The sequence below is a fragment of the Dipteris shenzhenensis genome, chromosome 26, assembly GCF_047967505.1.
Source record: "Dipteris shenzhenensis isolate YYH24624 ecotype China chromosome 26, Dip_SZ_1.0, whole genome shotgun sequence".
Classification (NCBI taxonomy): domain Eukaryota; kingdom Viridiplantae; phylum Streptophyta; class Polypodiopsida; order Gleicheniales; family Dipteridaceae; genus Dipteris; species Dipteris shenzhenensis.
Window position 1 is genome coordinate 13,553,785 of NC_141621.1, and position 21,711 is coordinate 13,575,495.

The following is a 21,711-nucleotide window of genomic DNA, read 5'->3' on the forward strand; positions in this document are numbered from 1 at the left end:
GTCCATACAAGCTCCTTTTGAGCTTACACACAAGCTGCTCTTTCCCTTTAACAGCATATCCCTCTGGCTGACTCATATAGATCTCATCATGGAGATCTCCGTGAAGAAAAGCTGTCTTCACATCCATCTGACATAAATCCATGTCAGCATGAGCAACAAGAGCCAACACTGCTCTCAAAGTAGTCATTTTGACTACAGGGGAAAAAATCTCATCAAAATCAATGCCCTTCTCCTGCTTAAATCCCTTGGCAACCAATCGGGCCTTATACCGAGGTAAAGCATTTGAATCCACTTTGACTTTGTAAACCCACTTGCATGGCAAAACTTTTCTGCCTGCAGGTAACTGCACCAAGTCCCATGTATCATTCTGAAGTAGAGAGTCCATTTCTGACTGCATGGCTTTCTCCCACTTCTTTTTCTCTGTTCTTCCCATAGCTTCCTTGAAGCTGGAAGGCTCACCACAATCTGTTAGCATGATAAAATCAGCCACATTATTGGCTCCTGGAACAAACCTGACAGGAGGCCGTTGTGCACGGGTGCTCCTCCTAACAAACTGTTCCGGATTAGGCTGCTGTCCAGCCTGTTCTTCATGCATAACAGGTGGCTGTACCATTGTATCTGGCTGTTCTACAGCCCCATCAGTTGGCACATCCAGTGGTGCATCATTGGCAAAATTATCTGGCTGATTTTCAGCCTGTATACCCTCTTGAACAGGGTGATCTGCAGCAGGCTGCTGCTGCATATAAATGGGCATTCTTTGCTGTCCAACATCATTATAAATAACCCTCCTGTATTCCACAGGTTGCACGGGTTCCTTGTGTACACTATCTTCTTTAAAGATGACATCATTGCTGCGTATAATCTTCCGTTTAACGGGATCCCATAATCTGTACCCCATTTCACCTTCATCACCATATCCCATAAAGATGCATCTGATAGACTTTGGATCCAGTTTGGTGCGTAGATCTTTGCGTACATGAGCAAAGCACTCGCAGCCAAAGACCCGTAAGTGCTTATATGAGGGTGGCTTGCCAGACCACACCTCCTCTGGCACTTTCAATTCCAAAGCCTTATTTGGTGACCTGTTAATAATGTGAACTGCTGTTTGCACGGCTTCTGCCCAAAAGCCATGGGGTAATGCAGCATAAGACAACATACATCGAACCTTCTCCCGAATAGTTCGATTCATCCGCTCACTGGCACCATTTTGAGATGCATTATGAGGAGCTGTGAGTTCCTGTTTGATGCCCTTAGCTTGGCAAAACTGCACAAAAGCATGTGACACATACTCACCCCCATTATCGGATCTTAGGCATTTCAGCCTACGACCTGTCCGATTTTCAACCTGAGCGACAAATCTCTTGAAAGCATTTAGGGCATCTCCCTTATGCTTCAAGAAATATACCCACACCTTACGTGTGGCATCATCAATGAAAGTAATAAAATATTTGGCACCCCCTAGTGATAATTGTGGCATCTCACACAAATCAGTGTGCACTAGATCAAGTGGTGCTCTATTTTGGGGAGTCCTCCTCTTATGAGGAGTCACAGAATGCTTGCCAAAAATACAATGATCACAAGTAGGCAAATCTGAAAATGAAAGAGACGGCAGATAACCCAAACGTGACAGTTCTTGCATTCCTTTAACAGACATGTGTCCCAACCGGCTATGCCACAATGAAACCTTTGGCAGCTCGGTTATGGCAACAACATGATTACCCATACTGGAAACATAAAGAGGGTACAAGGTATCACTCTTAAAACCCTCAGCCACTACTGTTTGGCCATCAGTAATCACCCATTTGGAATCCCCAAATGTGGTGTGGTAACCACTGTCATCTAATAAGCCAGTGCTAATCAGATTTTTCTTGATTTGCGGCACATGGCGAACACTATCAAGCATAAATGACTGTCCATCAGGAAATACTATCTGTATACTGCCAATCCCTGCAATCTGACATGCATAGTTGTTCCCAAGATGAACAACTCCATGAGTACCTGTGTAGGAAGTAAACCACTCCCTGTGAGGTGTAACATGAAAAGAGGCACCTGAATCCAAGAGCCAGGTGTGCATGTCATGGCCATCAATAACCAAAGCATGTGCTATTACAGCAGAAGAGCAGAAAACATCATGTATGTCACTGTCACTGTCCTCTGCTGCAACATTGACTGCATCCAATTCAACTAGCGTGGCCTTGCCTTTGCCTTTGCTTGCATTTCCTGCATCCTGTGATTCAGCCTTCTTGGCTTTCTGATCCCGTATGAACTTGAAGCACTTCGACTTCACATGTCCCTTCTTGCCACAATAAAAGCATTCAATGTCCTTTTTGCCACGGGACTGACTGCGGGATTTGGACTTACTAGCAGATTTCCCCTTCTGCTGAGTCCTGCCTCTATCCTGTACCTGCAAAGCATTTGAAGACTTGCTGCCCGCATTATTCTTCCTGCTCATCTCTTCCATAAGGAGAGAGCTCTCTACATCAGCATACATAAGAGTAGCATTTGAATTAGACAGGGTGGTCTTGAAAGTGTCCCAACTCTCAGGGAGGGTACACAACAAGAAAGTGGCCTTGAACTCCTCATCAAGATTCAACCCCTGTGCAATCAGCTGTGTAAAGATAGCATTGAACTCACTCAAGTGTGAGGTCATAGCTGTACCTTCCTTCATGCGAAGATCGACCAGCTTCTTCAGCCAATAAACCTTACTGGCTGAGCTCTTTTGGGCATACAATTCCTCTAGTCTCTGCCATAGACCATAAGAGGTCTTTTCAGCCTGTACATTGAACACAAGAGTGTCTGAAATAGTAAGCATAATAGCTGCCCTCGCAGACAAATCAAGCTCTTCCCAATCATCAGCTGCCATATCAGATGGCTTGACACCCTTTACCCTTATGGGCTTAGCAATCTTCTTTAACAGAAGAACATTCAAGCACTGTTCTGCCCATAATGCATAGTTATGTGCTCCTTCCAGTTTCTTTATGTTCAGAATTGAAGAATCACCTCCTCCTGATGCCATATCAGATGAGGAAAATACCTGACTCCCTGGAAGTAAAAAGACTGAATAATAAAGTTCTGATTTCTCAGAAAAGCCTGCTCTATTCAAGAGCCAGTAGCACTCTCAAAAGTGCTGTTTTTACTGTCAGTAAAATCTGCAGCAAAACAGTAAATGTCCCTGCAAGTACTGTACCTTCTGACAAACTGTTCTGTGCTCAAAGAGGCATAAAAAACAGTAATTACAGACTGCTGCTGCTGCTCAACAAGAGCTTAACAGTGCATAATTATCTGACAAAACCACTCAGACTGCTGTAAACACTGCTGTACTGACTGTACTGATCACTTCTCCCACCTCAGATGAGGTATGTCACTGTCTCAAATTGCAGAAAATACTTGACTGACACCCCAAAAACAGTAAATGACTCTTCAGCCTGTCACACAAAACCTGCAACAGGAAATGGGATAAATCCCAAGCAATCACCCTTATACCAAGGGGAGAAAATGCATCTGAAGATCTCTGTTGGTAACCCAAGTGCAATCAAACAAAGTCTGGGCAAAAGCCCCTTGATCTGACACCTGAATCAAGTGGAGGACACCTGAACAATGAGGTAGCATGCAATATGAAAATCTCTCTGACTCTTGTACCTGACAATGTGCAAAGCATAGACTGCCTCTGTGTACTCAGTAACAACACAAACCACAAAGTACAAACACCCAGAAGAAAATCTTTTGAGCACTGTCAACGATGGGCAGTTAGGGACCGAGTAAACTCGATGCGCCCTGACCAAGCGTGGCTCAACTGAGATTTTCAGAATGTGTACAAAGAATGTGACCTGCAACAAATGTCACCAAATGCACTGCGGAAATAAAGCAAATGTGTGCTCCCTGGCTACACACTGCCTCAAGGCATAGACTGCAAACACATCTAGGCAAAAGCCCTTTGATAATTTCACCCAAAACTGAGATTTTTCCTCAGTAAATGCATAGAAACTCCTGCTGTCCTGCTGTACTTGTGTCCTTACAGCAGCACGCTTCCCCAAAAAAAAAATCTTTGGACACAGATCCCAAGAAAATGTACCTCCCTGCTACACACAGATCGAAAGAAGAAAAATCTGTGTAGCTTCCTGTGGATGTGGCGACGTCGTCCGTACAGCTGTACGGAAATCCGTACAACTGTACGGCAGTCCTTGGAGGAGTGCGCCGCTGCGCAGCGTCACGGAGCAGCTGTACAGCTGTACAGCTGCCTGATGCAGCTTCGCACAGCTGCTAAAGAGGAGCTGATACCAAGAAAATGCGCCGCCGCCCTGCTCCCGTACCGTGGCCCTGGTCTGCTCCCGCGCCGTCGCCCTGGTCTGCTCCCGCGCCGTCGACTGGTCTGCTCCCGCGCCGTCGACTGGTGCGCCGCCCGCCTGCTGTAGTCGCAGTTCGTCCGTACGACTGTACGGACGACGTACGGTCGTACGGCGCTGCCCGTACGTCCGTACGGAAAGGGTAGTAGGCTAGGGAGAGAAAGCTCGGGAGGGGAGGAAGCTAGGGAGAGAAAAGCTCTGATACCAGTTGTGGAGGGGAAGTGAGGTGGAAAGGGAGCAAGAGAGTGAGAGTGAGAGAGAGACACAATAGTGCGGGTGTGAAGTGATGAGTGAGCCACACCACAAACTCACTTAAGTTTTATTAGGATTAGGTTTACCCTATGACTGTCTTAAGACAGTCATAGGTGTCCTAACTTTAATTCTTTAATATAAGGGTAGGCAATGTGCCTTTACCCCAACAGTCCTTTGCTGTGCTGGACCTTTTGGCACGTGTTTCTGGCTGCGTGGTGGCTTCTAGAGCTGTTTTGGACCAGTGCAGGCTGCAGGAGGAACTTTCCTTGTTGCTTTTGGCATCCTCTCTTAGGAGGTCTCAGACACAGATCCTGAGGCAGTCATTTTGGGACAGATCTGTGGACCATCTTTCCTCTACAGCTCTTTCTTGTTCACCCTCCACTCTCTACCTTCATTTCTCTTTTATCCTAATTGTTGGAAGACACCTGCACTCGTATGTGGGGGGGTGTGGATTTATATGTGTGAGCATATGTTTATACTATGGTCTACACCCACTGTTGGGCGTTGATGACGTTAGTGGGGATGTCATAGTAGCTGGTCCATGTTATGCATGATGGAGTTTATGGTTTTCAACCCTACGAGTGACTATCATGAGATTGAAACTGCATTAAGTTGTGTTTTTAGAGGATGAGTTTGGGCATATGCTTGGTGTGCACACACACACACACACACACACACACACACACACACACACACACACACACACACACACATATTTTAAAAAGTGAAATCTTTTATTTTTGTGCGGGAAACCCCCAAAATATCTAAAAACCCACCAAGTAAAGCCTCAGAGCAAAAGTCATGAGGCAGCCAAGTAAGAAGTTACAAGATCAAACTGGAGGAGGATGAAACACAACATCCTCCAGTTTCAGATTGTTGCTTTGTAAAAAATGATGCAGTGAAGAAACTACACCATCAGTAAAAACCACTTGTTTTTTGCCCTTGTGATTCTTCTTAATATATGCTGGAAGCCGGAATATTTGAATCACAGGGTCAAAAACCTGTTGCAACATAGGATGAAAAGACTCCAAAGAAAAAGAAACATCTGCATCCTGAAGAGAAAGAGACTCTGGCACAGTCTTCGCAGACATAGGAACTGGATCAATATCTGTACTCTTTGAAGAAGGAGCATTTGACGAAAGAGCTGCATCAGATAAATCAGGACCCATAATGTCAGCTTCAGTCGGGATAGCAACCTGAGAGAGAGCATGCGGATCATCCTGTAAAATCCCCTCTGCAAGGGGCATATCCAAATCCCGAGGAGAAGGAGATTGATGGTGCTCAATAGGGGTACGATCTTGAGCTTCTTCAGCAAGAGAAAGATTGGCGTGTGATTTATCTACCTTCCTCCAGTAGTGCTTTAGAGCAGTAGAAGAAGGCTTCTCCAATGAAGCGATAGCAAAAACTGGAGGAGAAGGGAGAGTAACCTTGACCGCTGAAGGAGCAGTAGGAGAAGTGGGCCTGGAAGCAAAAGGGCAATCACGTGCAAAATGACCAACGTGCCGGCACCGATAACATGTAGTGGGAAAAGATGCAAAATGCAGCCTAATGCGCATCGGATGGGCAAATCCCAAATCAAGATCCAGAGGAGATGGCACGGGCTGCATCATATCCCACAAAGCTCAAAGGTGAACATCACGGGAAGCTTGCAAGAACTCCTGTCTGGGAACATGAAGAGGCCTCCCCAAAGCGCTGCAAGAGTAGGAAGATGCTGAAGAAGAGGCACAGGCAGCGCTTTGAGAGTAATTCCAGACCGGATAGTTTGTCAGAAGGGTAGCAGAAGGATTGAAAAGTGGATCCACACACACACACACACATAATTAGTTTCAATTTCCACCACAACACAACCTAAACCAAAAGAAGAAGAAGAAGAGGAAAGAAAAAACAACAACTATTGCTAACACAAGGGGACAAAGATAAACCGATGGCGATTTGGAGCTCCAAGAAAAAAAAGGAGAAGAAAAGGCTAAAGAGGATCAAGATCCTCCCAAAAAGGCCAGCTAGAGGACTCCATCAGAAGAGAGAACAGCAGCTTCCTACCTTGTCGTGACAGCAAGGTGGCCCAAGAGAAAGTTTCTAAGAGTGGCACGAATGATTGAGAACCTCCAGGGAACAAGTACGAATAGGAGGGCAGCCTAAAGAAGGTAGAGGTGCTACAAAAAATGGGCGGGAAAGGCAGGAAGAGAAAGGGAACCACAGGGAGAAGGTGAAGGATGAGGCGCAGGTTTTTTTTTTCCGGGGGGGGCGGGGGGGAGAGGTGCAGCGCTCCTGTGGGTAGGAGAAGCTTAGGAGAAGAGTTTGTGCTCACCATAGAGCATTTAGGTAAGTAGACTGCTGTGGGTTTTTAGATTGTGTAGTGCTTTAAGTCATCTCCCAGAAAATTCTCAGTTTGTGAGATTGCATATATTCTAGTGTTATGATGGTGCGCGCATGCATGTTACGGACATGTGCATGCATGTGTGTTAGTTTTACACACATACATGCATGCACGCACACGCGCCCACACGCGAGTGCACATACACATGCACTTGCACATACACGTTTGTATCCTTGGCAAAGTTCCTAATTCGGTTGTCAAGTCATAGTTGCTCTTTCTGGTGATTTGGAAAATTTACAATAGCGATTGCTATGCTAATTTGATGTTATGGAGATCCTATCATTTCTAGGATGTAATGGAGTAAACAAAATTAAGATTAGTTAACAAATTTGGAACAATTAACTAGGCCTGAGAGGTTTTCGCCTTGGCCCCTTAACAAACAAAAAAAAAAAGACCAACCCCCAATCGGTGTAATCTGTTTTGATGTTATTAGAAGAGTGAGTGAAGGGCAAGGGGGCGGGGGACACTAGGAATATTCTGCATGGCTTCTATTAAAAAAAAAAGAAAAAAAGACCAACCCCCAATCGGTGTAATCTGTTTTGATGTTATTAGAAGAGTGAGTGAAGGGCAAGGGGGGGGGGGGGGACACTAGGAATATTCTATGCATTCTCCTAGGCAGGTGGAAGTGTCTGAGATTGTGCATTTGCTGTCTTCTGTTTTTCCCTGTGTAGTTGGTTTGTGCAAACAAACTTAACAGAAGAGATTTCCCATGCACATCAAGAATAATTGTATAGCTCATTTTTTGGGAAATGCAGAGGCCGTGCAGTTGCTGTTGGTGCTTTTGAAGATAAAATTGCAATTTTTCCAACTTCTATTTCTGCAGCAAACAACATTGTTGACAAGGTTTGTCCAAGATTAGTTTCTCACTTTCATGATTAGGGGTGTTGAAAGGTGCGGTCTCGCATCATCTTAGTTATGTCCCTTGTGCACTTTGATGTCAATGTGCACAGGTTTCCCGTTGGAGTATGATGGAAAGTCCTCTATGTTTATTATAGTCATTTGGATGTTATTTCTTCTCTTTTGAGCCTCAGAGGATGGTCTACCCAAGGGATTCTGCTATTCCTGTGGCTGGGGATGAAACAACTTTGAGAAAGAAAGGAAAACATTCAACATTATGGGGTACAATCTGGAGTATGGCTTTTGTGCCTGGTACAAATGATTCAAAGCTTACAGTACCTAAAGACACTGCTAATCTTGTTCTTGCTGTGCTTCTGCATAGGTTTGGTTGCTTCACATCTCTAAGCAAGCTCTTCGCCTGTTTATTAGCGTGTGAGTGTACTCTTCCCTTCCATAACATTAACACAGTTTGGCGGATGATGTGCAGGAGGGGAGCCACTCAAAATGAGCTACTTGTTCTTGTATGTGACCCAAAGGAGCGCAGTATTCATTTAAAGGCGCGGTACAACCCTTCAGGATCTTTAACAGCTGGCCCCCTTGCTTATTTTGTCATTGATGTACCAATGCTTCCTGGTTATATGCTACTTCTCAGATGTGGTGACATAATGTTATTGGATATTAGAAATGCTGCTAATCCTCGCATTGCCTCAGTGGTCTCCTTGGTTAAGGCTGTAAGCCCAGGAAAAGTAAAGGAATCCAGGGGTCCAGATGGTGATGAAGAAGGAAGTTGCAATGAAGCTGTGTCTGCTTTGCTTGAACTGGTATCAAGAGCTGGAGAGAGTGTTGATGATAGTTCTGTTGAGGGAAGCAAAGGGGAAACGACAGTCTCTACTGATTACAAAAGTGGTAATTTTGAGGGAGCTTCAGCCTCTTTGGTCTCTGCCTGGAGCTGGGAGCCTGAGCCGTCTGCTCAACCAAGTTTCATGTTTGGTATGGATACCGGAGAAATGTTTTTGGCTCAATTGGTTAAGGGAGATTCAGATGGAATTAGCATCGTGTTGAGCGATTGCTTGTATAAATGTTCTCCTCTTAAGTCTATATTGTGGACAAAAGGTGGATTTGTTGCTGCCTTAGTAGAAATGGGTGATGGGCAGGTGTTACAATTTAAAGACGGCAAGGTTAATTGCAGAAGCCTTATCCAGAATATTGCTCCTATTTTGGATTTTGCACTCGTTGACTACTATGATGAAAAACAGGATCAGATGTTTGCTTGCTCTGGCGTGGGTCGTGAGGGTTCTCTGAGAGTAATTCGCAACGGAGTGAGCGTGGAGAAGTTGATCAGTACACCACCTGTGTATAAAGGAGTAACTGGCACGTGGACAATGTATATATGTCGAGGAGATGCATATCATGCATTCCTTGTACTCTCTTTTGTTGAAGAAACACGTGTTTTGTCTGTTGGCCCAAAATTTATAGATATCACCGATTCAGTAGGCTTTGAACCCTCTGTGTGTACATTGGCATGTGGATGTATAGCAGACGGATGGGTGGCCCAAGTTTGTAGCAACGAAGTTCGCGTATGTGCCCCCACTATTGCTGCCCACCCAAGAGGAATAAATCATCTGTTTCCTCTCTCAACAAGTTGGAGGCCAGGCAAATCAAGTATAAGCCTGGGAGTAGTTGCCCATAAGACCATCATTTTGGCCATGTCACAGCCAGGGTTATTATTGATGCTAGGTTTGAGAGCCACATCCACTGGTGCACAAGAGCTTTTTGAACTCCAGCAGTGCTTGCTCGATGCAGAGGTGTCTTGCATATCCATTCCTCAAGGAGAAGAACCTCTTCCAATCCCTGTGCCACCAGCCATAGTGGGCTTGGTGGAAACTAGCTCACAAACCACTCTCCCAAGTGGTGTTGAGATAGGAAAAGTTTGCATTATCGGGACTCACAAACCATCTGTTGAGCTTCTGTCTATTATACCTGGAGACAATTTTCCAATTTTAGCTGTAGGCCAAATTTCTCTTGTAAATACGATGGGAACAGCATTGAGTGGTTGTGTTCCTGAGGATGTCAGGTTGGTTCTTTTCGATCGTCCATACATTCTGTGTGGTCTAAGGAATGGCATGCTTCTTCGGTTTGAGTGGCCTGCATATTTGGCTCCACCCTTGTGTCCTTTTTCCTCAGAAATGCCTGTGAAGGGCTCAGCTTTTTTCGACTATATGCCGACAGTGGAGCCTAAGATGTTCATGCCTGCCTCTTCAGGTGTACAGAGCATTTCCTGGGAAATGCCAGCATCTATGCAAAGTAGAATGGGAGCTGGAGAAGCACACCAGGGAGGAAGTGAATTTTCGGTCCCTACACAACTGCATTTGATTGCTCTTCGTCGTGTTGGAGTTTCGCCAGTGTCCTTGGTTCCTTTGCAAGCCTCACTGCGGACAGATATTATTGCTCTTAGTGACCGTCCATGGCTACTGCAAACAGCAAGGCATAGTCAAAGGATTGCATATACTTCAATTTCTTTTCAGCCTTCAACCCATGCAACACCTGTGAAGACCAGTGAATGTTCTAAAGGCATATTATTTGTGGCTGACTGCAGTTTGCATTTGGTTTGTTTCTACTTCCCTCTCAGCTCCAGCTTTCTTTTTTGCTTGCACTACGATGTTTTGTGAACATGCCCATGCTTACAGAATTCTAATATGACCATGTTCAAAATTCTCGTGTGCAAATGCATGCCCATGCACACACCTGCACATGTATGCACACATGCAAATCCAGCATGAACTCATTACACATGCACATGTATGCTCCCATTGAATTGCGTATGGACATTGTACCTACACACATTGCAGTTACACTCTCATGAACACATACACCGATGCACGTGCAACACAGATTTGGGGAGAGATGCACATGCACGTGCATGGGCACCTTGCTTGTATTGTTCATCAACTCACATATAGAATCTCTCACATGCTGTGTATGTGAACATGCTCATGCATATGTGTACTCTTTCTTGTGTGATACTTGCATATGCACATGTATGCTCCCATTGAATTGCGTATGGACACTGTACCTACACACATTGCAGTTACACTCTCACGAACACATACACCGATGCACGTGCAACACAGATTTGGGGAGAGATGCACATGCATGTGCATGGGCACCTTGCTTGTATTGTTCATCAACTCACATATAGAATCTCTCACATGCTGTGTATGTGAACATGCTCATTCATATGTGTACTCTTTCTTGTGTGATACTTACATATGCACACACCTGAACACTTGTTATTTGCTATCACCTATGAAGTGCAGGTGGAGATGGAACATTCGAAAAGGTTGAATGTGCAAAGATTACCTTTAGACAGTACTCCACGCAGGATTGTCTATCATGCTGAGTCCAAAACACTGCTGGTCATGCGAACAGAACATTGTGAACTTGTATCTGGTTGCATTTCAGACATTTGCTGTGTAGACCCTTTAAGTGGGGCTGTGTTGTCTTCATACAAGTTTGATTATGGAGAAACCCCAAAATGCATGCAGCTTTGGAAGTACGGGAATGAACATCTTTTATTGGTTGGAACTGGCTTGACCACTGGAAGGGCCATGATGCCAAATGGTGAACCTGAAAGGTAATTTTCAAATTGCCGATCTGGTGCTGCTATGATTATTTGGTTGGGCTTGCATGTCCTCTTCTTTGCTAGGCAAGGTAGCTTGAATTATGTCCTGTGTTTGATAATCTATGCTTGAGCAGGTGGAATGAACTTAGATAGTTGCTCTTTCTATTACACTGCTTCAGACGATTTCATTTCATTTTACAGTAGTTGTGTGTGTACTATCCTTACGTTACACATACAGGGAAGGAAACTAGAGTCATACTGATCATCTTGGAGATGGACAAACCAAAACTTTGTAGTGACCAGGAGCCAAAACAAAAGAGTCGGTACTTGGATTTTTGCTGCTGCTTCTCCTACTGCTCGACCTGTACTCCCATTTGTGCCTTCCCAGCCTCTGTTCCTGCTCCCCAAACCCCGTTTTTGCTCCCTGCGTGCCACCACCAAACAACCCCCCCCCCCCCCCCCCCGCAAAAGGTGCATATTTTTGTACTATTCTCTTTCCCTCCCTCTGCAGGCCCAGTCCAGGTCTCAAGCTCCAGATATAGTGTCAAGACAGTATGAAATGCTGGACCAGTCACAGGGATAAATGTTCAAGACAATGGTTTCATTTCGTTCCCTCGTTCTCTTTCCCTTACCAGCAGTTTCCCCGTAGCTACTTCCTGCAGGTCTTTTGCAGCAGGGATTTTCTTTGTTAGCTTCAAGTCGTCCTCAGCCAATTCTTCCTCCACCTCATTGATAGTGAGAACCTAGATTTTCTCAAAAGATGAGTTGCAGCAGTGATAAAAAGATGTGGACCAGGAAAGCTTGACTGTAACCTTTGCTTGCAATACCACCCTTGACGGCATCAAACTTGGGATTGGATGCTCTCTGCCTTATCTCCTGATCTCTCATCACTTATCAGATGTGTGGCTTATGGATAGAGGTTTCTTTGTGGTTTTTGATCCAGCAGACATCACTGCACAGGTACTTCAGGGTATCTCTCTCGCCCTCTCCTCCAAGATGGTATTCTTCTCTCCTTTGGATCACTTCTTTGTTTATTAGGTTTCCAGACCTTCCTTAGGTTTATCACTGGCTACACCCCACCATTGGTGCAACTTTTGAAGTGGTCATTGGGTTTTGTAATGAATAGCATCCTAGGTTTGAGGGGTCCCATTGGTATTCTTTTTATCCACGAACACAAACTAGACCTTAGGGATTGCTGTAAGTCAGGTAAGCTGCTTTGAGGTCATACTTTTTGGTTTGCTGCATTTGGTAATAAGGGACTTGTACTTCTATTTCAACCACCATTCTTCGCCTTGTGGTTGGTCATGCTATTATTATAATTCCATAAGGGCTTAGTGGATTATTTTGTTGATATATGGATGTGAGATGGGCTTCCTCAAACTCTATGCTCCCAATAATAGACGGGATAGAGTCCTTTTCTGGAAGGAGCTACTTTCTTGGACCCATATTGCTGACTCTTGTTTAATTGGAGGTGATTTCAACATGGTGGAATATGAAAGAGAGGAAAGAGAGAAGGTGGCATTCACTGTCTTTAGAGAACTTCTTGGGATATTTTCCTTTTTCGATTCAAAGGCAGAGATTGTTGGGTTGATGATGCTTTTTATGCTTTGCCTTAGTCGCTTCTAGTTTCTTGGTCAAATAGAGGACACTTGAGTCCCATCCATGCATGGATTGAGGTATTTTTTGGGGATGATCGGATTTTGGATATAGGTGTTAACATATGTATTGCTCATAGGATATCTACTTTACATAATCATCTTATCATTATTTCTATTTTCAAGTCTCATACTCATGCTCAGTCTGTCAGTGTTAAGGTTTTCAAATGTCTTTTTTATAAAGGTGTATCTTTTAGTGCTGATTATACAGATGTTGAATACCTACTTGCAGGATGATTTGTGATCTCCTCTTGCTCTGGTAGCAACTCTTTCTGATATTAGTGGTTTCCAACTCTCTAATGCCAAGACCAAGAGAATGATATCCCTAGGCAGGAGATTGCTTTTTGTCAGTCAGACAGCCTTGCAAAGGGAGGAACATAAAGGACTCTTAGTTGGGTGGGTCCACGAAAGCCTTGTTGCAGCAAGGGTTCACCAATAGACTTTCATGGAGAGTAAGCTGAGCTCTCAGAGAGTCCTTCTGGTTTCAGTTGGCGGGAAAGAGTCAATAAACACTTTTTCTCTACCCTTTGTCTTGGAATTGGTAGAGAAAGTGTTTCTCAATGGATTGACTTTGATTGGGTCTTGTAGTCAGGCCCTTGTATCATGCATATTGCTTCTAATTTTTATGCTTCCCTTCTCACTGCAATCGAGGCACGATTGATAGAGATTGTGCGTGCATGAGGATCTGATAGAGAGTCCCAATTTTGGTGAAACTATATATGAGGATCTCTCTTGATGCATCTTTCACCAACTTGGAATTCAAGATTGTATTTACCTTCAGAAGGGTAAGTGTTCAGGTTTAGATGGTTTGACTCAATTTTTTCTTTACGTTGTGAGAGGATATTTGTGATCATATCACTTATGCTATAGATATGCTTATTGATTGAGAGTCTTGTCCATCCCATCCCTAAGGAGGGGTGCATGAATTTGATAAATTAGTGAGGACGATCACACTTTTGGGGATTGCATGTAAAATCCTAGCGAAGGCAATAAACCTTTGTTTATAGGCTCCACGTCCTGACTTGATACATGGCACAGAGATTGGCTTTGTGCATGGGTGCAACATTTTGGGTAATACCTTTTTTATTTTTTGAGGCTTGGAGTGGCTAAGACCTTACTATTCTACTCTTGGATTCAAGAAAGCTTATGATAGAGTAGATTGGGGTGTCTAAAAGGTATGCTACTGTGTATTGTTTTTAAAAAATTCATGGATGAGGGGTGTGCCCTTTGTCCTTGGTTTGGTGAACATGGAGGAAAGATTCCCAATCCTCATCTGTGGGTTTCTTGGCTGCACGGTCTCCTAGGATTGCTGGCCCGTGATGCGGTTGGTGATACACCCTTTGATATCGAAGTCTGGTTGAGCCTCCCGATCTTGTCTTACTGTTCTAAGTAGCTGGTCTCTGTGTCATATGGCTTGGTGTACGAAGATTGCTAAACATCTCTAATTCTAATGGACCGAGAGGCTGGATAAGCGTCAAAGCCATCTCTGAAGAGACAATTGTGATGACCTCGAATATCATAGTACACATGACCTCTGAAAGCACGGAATCGCCCCATCGAGATCCTATGGGGATATTTGTAGGCGATGATCTCTGTGGAAGTTCAAATTCATAGGGATTGTGCTAGGTGCTAACCAGGTCCTATATGTGTGTAGTTGTATGGGATCCTCTCGAATGATTTGGTTAGCCTCGTGATGAGTGAGCGAAATAGAGGGGCCTGAAGGCTATATTGAAAAGAAGGCAATCTGTCCATGTGGCATCTTAGGCTTGCAAACTATCTGCATATCAACACCTCTGATCATCCTCAATTGCTAATGTCATGGGTCCAAATAAGGCTAGCCATGGTAACGTCTGCCAACCTAAGGTCGAGGAACCAAAAGCTATTACTCCGTATACGTGATCACCTGGAATGCCACTTCAAGTTGCGATGGACCCCAAACTTAGCCAAGGTGATGTGGTGTAGGGCTGATTGCTTCCTGCAGATCATCCGTGCTAAGAAAAGAACTTGGGGCCTCTCCATACCCTAGAGTCTACCTCTCTGATAGATCGGTGTCCTAACATGGGCTGCCATACATAACAGGTGGATGGACCAAAGAATCAAAGAGAAGGTCTTGGTTCGCGGATCTTGGAAGTGAGAGTGAAAGTACTACCTCAAGCCTACCAAGCCTGGCATACCCCCTGCTCAATGAGGCCTGTATCACTGGTTCATAAAGATCGGGCCATAGAAAAGCACTCCCAGATATGTGCATGATGTAATAGTCTCCGCCGGTAACCATCAAAGGTGAACTTACTGTCAATGCATGGCTGCTATAGATGTATTGAAGATCATAACCTTGGTTTTACCGAGATTGACCTTCAAATCATGTCTTTCACAGAAGGTATGTAATGCATCCAGGTGTTGCTCTAGGCCTCGGCTAAAGGCTAGGGTAAGACCACATCAATCTTGTTGAATCAAAGAGCCTGTGAGACATGAGCCTGCCCCACCTAGAGTCTCGATGAAGCCAAAGAGAGTTGATGATAATGGACAACCGTTTTTGACCCCGATAGCCAAACAAAGTTCTCTTGATCCGAATTTTGGTTGAGACCGTCTTATAAAGTGTCATGATTGCCTAGATGATCCCAAGTCTTGCATGCGTCTGATGAAATGCGCTCTCGGCACTGTATCAAAAGCCTTGCAAAAACCCACAAAGCAGCAGTAAACCCTCTATCTCCGTGTGCCGTCCTCCTCAAGGACACCTTGGGTGCTAGCATGTGATCTTGGATGATCTGCTCGGAAGCCTGTCTGTCCTTCAGCTTTGAGCCCTTGGGGCTTGGCAAATTGGCTAACCTGCGTATTGAGTATTGAGACCTATATCATGGATATGACATGCCCAATCATAATGCTCCTGTAGTTTTCATGGCTCATGGGAGCCTTTGCTGTGTGAACAGGAATGATGGGTGTTAAGTGTCCATATGTGCGAGAAACCAGTGCAGACTGCTTTTTTTGAAGCTTTGCCAAGATCGGGACAGGGTACTTATTCCATGTATCTTTGTCTCGGCCATTATGTAGCTTCAAGAACTGGGTGTCTGATCTCTCCAGTGGTGAGCAATGCACATGACGTAGCTGCGAGGGATCAGGTGCTGGCTGCTGGGTGAGGAGTGTGTGTGCATATTAGTGGTTGATCATTGATCAAGAAGGACTACATCAAATTGTCTGCCAATTTATTACAGAGTTGATACTGAAATCTTAGTTACTGAAAATATGCCATCCATGTATGACAGCCTTTATCTGAAAAAAAATGTAAGAAATGTGCACAAAAAGCGTTGCATGTGGAATTTTTATTTTCACACATCATGTCTAAAATTGATTTGTCATAGGGTCTTTGCCAATTTGCACAGTTAAGACAGAAGGGCACAGACAAAATAGGACCTGGGTGCTGCATGGGCTTGAAGTAAATATGTGCTTCCTGTCTGTGGTTTCGAGCTCGTGGATGTGAAATGCTTATTTGGCCATTGCTCTTGCAGTGTCAAAGGACGTCTTCTGGTATTCCGATTAGAACCGAAACATACATCAGGCAATGGTGTTGCTTTTTCTAGTGGATCAAGTTCAGGGGCTGCATCAAGCTCGCCATTCTCAGAGTCATCAAGTCATAATTCAGAACCTTTGCTTACCAATGATATAGATATGGCTGTTGAAGAATCGGGCAGAGATAGTTTGAGATTTGCAGAGGGTGAAGGTTGGGAGTTAAATTTGAAGAGTCATGTGCAATTATCAGGAGTTGTACTTGCCGTCACCCCTTACCTTGACCAATACATATTGGCTTCTGCTGGCAACAGTGTAAAGTGTACTTGACCTTTACTTGTGCAGTTTCAGTCCTTGGTGGATTCTTTTCAAGAAAAAATGTCTGTTTTGACACAGTTTTTATATTCCTCCCAGCTGTCTTGTTTAGGATTTCCAAGTGACTCACCAAACCGTCTGAGGCGTTTTGATACAGTGAAGACCCGGTTTGTCATCACATGCATTGCAGTTCATTTGAACAGAATTGCTGTTGGGGATTGCCGGGATGGAATTTTGTTTTATTCATATCAAGAGGTGATTACTGCAAACAGAGCGGGGCTAGAAATATCGTTGGTTTGTTTTCCAAGTATGATTTGTCGTGTACATTGAAACGGCGTGTTTCTTTTGACAGGATCTCCACAAGCTAGAACAGTTGTTCTGTGATCCAGCACGGCGATTAGTTGCAGACTGCGTTTTAATGGATCTGGAAACAGCTTTGGTTACAGATCGTCTTGGGAATTTCAGCGCTTTGTCTTGCGTGAGTCTCACTGAAGGTTTGTGCATATGTGTATTTGTTACAAGATAAGGTTGTACTCTATATTTAGTGGTTCTATTCCCTGAAAATAATTTTGTCCTTCTCTCAGACAGTTCAAGTCCTAAACGCAATCTCATACTTGGTTGCTGGTATCATATGGGAGAGATCATAATGAGAATTTGTAAGGTCAGTCTGTTCATGCAGCATCTTTCGTTTTTACCATTATCAAGGTTGAATCGGGGACAGAGAAGGTTAATATCAGCTTTGCTACATTAATCATGCCAGCTTTCCGCATTTTCATGTATGAGCATGGGACATAGTAAAGTAGAAACCGCTAAAAACATGAAATGCCAATTTTTTTTGTTTTTGTTTTGCTGATCAAAGAGTTTTGGGAAAGAAGTGGGATAATCAGGAAACTGGCTTATCGTTTCAGATAATTTATTTTGCCTCCATATTTGTCAGGGATCATTTGCATATAAAGTGTCAGCAGACGACAGTTTAAAGACTTGCAGCAAGAACACCAACCTTACCACTGAATCAGCTGAGTCTTCGGTTGTTGCCAGCACTCTTCTTGGCAGTGTTGTTATTTTCATCCAGATTACCAGGTAGGACCAAACTGATGTCAAAAACCTTGTTAGACTTTTAATAAAGCATCGGTTTTCTAGAGTAAATGGTGGCAGGAATAAAAACGGGAGCTAGACTATTACCCTTCGCAAAATTGATTAAGTAATGCTTTATGGAGAATCCTCATGTCATGAAAGATTCCAGCGAGGTCTTGGGACTCCTGGTCTGGCTTAACGATGATGTTTCATCTTTTTGGTGTTGTATTTTTTTAGCGCTCTCTCTCTCTCTCTCCAGTGTGGTTTGTCGGGGGGGAAGGGGGGGGGGGGGCGTCTGTTTTATGTTTCTCAAGCTGTATCATTGATCCTATCCTGTCTAATAGGATACCAGAACATGACAATATTTTACTTTTGCAATTTTGCAAGGAAAGGTTTTGGTGTTTTGCATTCTCTGTAAATGCTAGCCCCATCATGATGAACCTAGTATCTAGAGCCCTGACAAACTGTGGGCAATGATACACAGACGTGTGCATGTGTTTGCTTGTATGCATATGTGTTCAAGTGCTGGAGTATCTGAATTGTTTATCTGTGCCCATGTCTGTGCGCATGCATGGATTGGGGAAGGGGGCTGAATTTGTGTATGCACATGCATGTGTTTGCGTGTGCTTGTGTTCCATAAATGCTAGTCCGATCATGACCAACATAGTCCCATATCTGGAGCCCTGACAGAAACTCAGTGCAATGAGTATCGTATGCACAGATTCTTTTCCTTGTGTGCATGAATAATGGTAACTCAGAGCAATGGCTCTTGTGCCCAAGTCTGTGTGCGTGCACAGATGAGGGCAGGGGGACTGAGTTTGTGCGAACATGTGCATTCATGAGTATGCATGCAGGTTGAGAACTGGAACGCTTGTTTGTTTTTATACATGCATGTGCAGATCTATGTGGAAGTAACAGAGACCCAGAGCAAGGACTTCAGTACATATATGCCCGTCTGTGTGCATTTCTGCGCACCTGTTTTGGAGAGGAGGGACTGAAGTGTGTGCATTTGCACTCATGTGTACCATATAGGTGTTCACCTGCTCTATCATGGACATGCATGTGTGTGTGAGGATATTTCTTGATAGGACAGTGTCATATACCATTGAGTGTAGTGTACTAGCGGGACTGAAGTAGGCTAAGAGCATATCTTGTTAGCATAACATTTACAATATTATAGAGTTGCGTTCTATGGGGAGGGGCTGAAGTGTGGGTGTGTGCAGGCATGTGCGCCATGTGCGCATGTGGATATGTTTGTATTGTTTGTGAGCATAAGATAACTATTTAGTGGTGATAAGTTGTGGGCCGTAATAGCTATGCAAGACGGGCTTGAGGGTTACCCCCCCCGCCCACCTAAGTTCCTTTTGCCCATTCGACCCATCCAGCTGAAAAAAAACCCCAGAGAAACTGACCCTCTTTCCAGTCCTGACCATCCTCATGCTGGAGCATGGTTAGAGTTTCTCTAAGATTAGATGATACTGATCAGGTTACTGTGACCTCAAGCACATACGTAATCAAGAGCCTTTGCAATGGAGAGTTTCGAGAAATTATGTTACTAGATGCAGTTCAGACAGTATTAGGCATTGTATCCTCTTATTGCAGATCAAATTTAGCAATGTTAAAAAATTAAGAGATATTGTACAAGTTTTTTCAGTTTATTCAGTTCAGGCAAATCTGGTTTGACCTTTTTTTTTCTTCATCATCTGGCCTCAGGGAAGAATATGACTTACTAGACGCAGTTCAGAGGAGGTTGGCATTGTACCCTCTCACTGCACCTCTTCTTGGGAATAATCATGCACTCTTCCGCGGTAGAGGCTGTCCTGTAAGTGCCACGTACACAGTTTCGGCTGCTGTACTTGATATTGAGAAGCCTGTGGGTTCCATTAATAGTGTATATTTGCATGGTCCTGAGAATGGTTTCTTCTGTAGTCTTGCTGCATTAAGTTGATTATTTTTGTAATAGGAATTTTTTTCATTTCATGGCCCTATTGAGCCAATTTTTTAGATGCGTGTTCCACAGTTGGGTTGTTTTTTTAATGTTTTGGCCTAAAATAAATAAAATAAAATATATTTGTTTTGGGGGGGGGGGCGGGCTTCACTAGATCACAGATAGATCATAGATGTTGTCATCAATACAGTTGGGTTTTTTTTTGAAATGTTTTGGTCTAAAATAAACAAAATAAAATTTATTTGTTGGGGGGGGGGGGGACGGGATTCAGTAGATCACAGATAGATCATAGATGCTGCACATTGATGACAATATCTTTCTTTTATGTTATCTGAAGTCTTTGGTACATTTGCAGGCTGGAGTGTGCAAAGTGCTTGATGGTGACATGCTTGGACAATTCCTGGAACTCACTAGCACACAGCAACGTTCGGTACTGGCAGATCAACCGGGGTTGGGCTTGGAGAGTTTGAGCTCCTTTTGCCTAACCTTGCGTACACCTTCCCAGGGAAGTGTGCCTGTAGAGCGAGTTCTGAGATTGCTCGAGAGAGTTCACAATTCCTTAACTTGAAACTTTTGCACTCATCACCATAGTGGAGCATTACATGTTGCACCCACTTCTTTAGGACACTGCACTGTGTAGCAAATGAGTAATTTTAGGTCCATGTAAATTATGAAATTTGTATCATAAGAACTTACAGCAAGTGCCACTCTTAAGACTATGGACTTCTAAAACAAGATTAACACATGACTCTTTTTTCCTACCGGCCTAAAAATGTCTCAGCTGATAATCAATGAGACAGATGTAATGCAACTTATTCAGGCTATTAAATGATCATGGAAGGACTAATGCTTTCTGTTACCAGCTTCTGTGCTTGTCCTCAACGCTTCAACTTTGGATTTCTCAGCAGTTGTCCAATACGGTTTCCATCTCAACAGGTATGTGAGAAGCCTTGGGGGGAAGTCTCAGAAATGGTAATCTTTATCTTTTTTTTGAACTAGGACCTGCATACTCGAGGTTTCTTTTCACATTTTGATAGCAATTTCGAATTTTCTAGATCATATCTGTTAGATATGCATGACACATTGGTCCCTCATGTTGCGTCTTTAAAGGAAGCATTCTGACATCTTTGCAATATGGAATACTAGATCAAAGTCATGAGGATTGGTCCTAGCGATGTATTGAGCATTATGTAACTATTCAGGACTGACATGTTGAGTGAGAAAAGGACACACATCTAGGATCACTAGAAATAATTGATTGTAAAGACTTTTGATAGAATTACAATCAACCATGTATGATTTTGGCGGTGGCATTCTCTCTCTCTCTCTCTCTCTCTATCTCTCTCTCTCTCTCTCTCTCTCTCTCTCTCTCTGCGCTTGCACGGGCACACATTAAAACCTCTCCAAGAACAGTCCCACCTTTGTTTCATGGAAATTCCAAACCCCATGGGTATTCCCAGCAATCTAAAGATAGTTCCCTTGTTAATCTTGTGACAACCCAATTCTTTCAAATAGTCCTATTCCTTCCCACTGAGAGTAGCATAATCTGTTTTTGTGTGGTTAATTCTTGACCCAGATGCTCTGCAAACAATATCCCAACATTGCATAGTGCATCTCACATCATGTTCTGTATTCTGGGAGTAAGTATTGTGTCATTAGCAAATTGTTGACACAGTAGTTGCTTGCTAGACATTAATTCTCTCTCTAAGATTTCTTTCTTGGACCTGGCTTTTGAGGAGCCATCCAAGAGAATCGGTAGTTATTGCAAAAAGCAATGGGGCAAGAGG

At 43.7% G+C, this 21,711-nt stretch overlaps 1 protein-coding gene across 2 annotated transcripts in view; it reads left to right on the top strand.

Moving 5' to 3' along the window:
• LOC147884703 (Cleavage and polyadenylation specificity factor (CPSF) A subunit protein) overlaps positions 1-20,876 on the top strand; it is an 82,986-nt gene extending 62,110 nt beyond the window's left edge. For both annotated transcript variants that reach the window (XM_087397153.1, XM_087397154.1), the window contains 11 exons: positions 7,728-7,815; positions 8,004-8,191; positions 8,297-10,415; positions 11,127-11,443; positions 16,590-16,902; positions 17,002-17,157; positions 17,255-17,396; positions 17,487-17,563; positions 17,840-17,982; positions 19,690-19,798; positions 20,280-20,876. In XM_087397153.1, coding sequence (XP_087253279.1) covers positions 7,728-7,815; positions 8,004-8,191; positions 8,297-10,415; positions 11,127-11,443; positions 16,590-16,902; positions 17,002-17,157; positions 17,255-17,396; positions 17,487-17,563; positions 17,840-17,982; positions 19,690-19,798; positions 20,280-20,492 — 3,865 coding nt within the window. In that variant the 3' untranslated portion in view covers positions 20,493-20,876. The remainder of the gene's footprint in view (positions 1-7,727; positions 7,816-8,003; positions 8,192-8,296; positions 10,416-11,126; positions 11,444-16,589; positions 16,903-17,001; positions 17,158-17,254; positions 17,397-17,486; positions 17,564-17,839; positions 17,983-19,689; positions 19,799-20,279) is intronic.
• Positions 20,877-21,711: the final 835 nt, after the last annotated feature.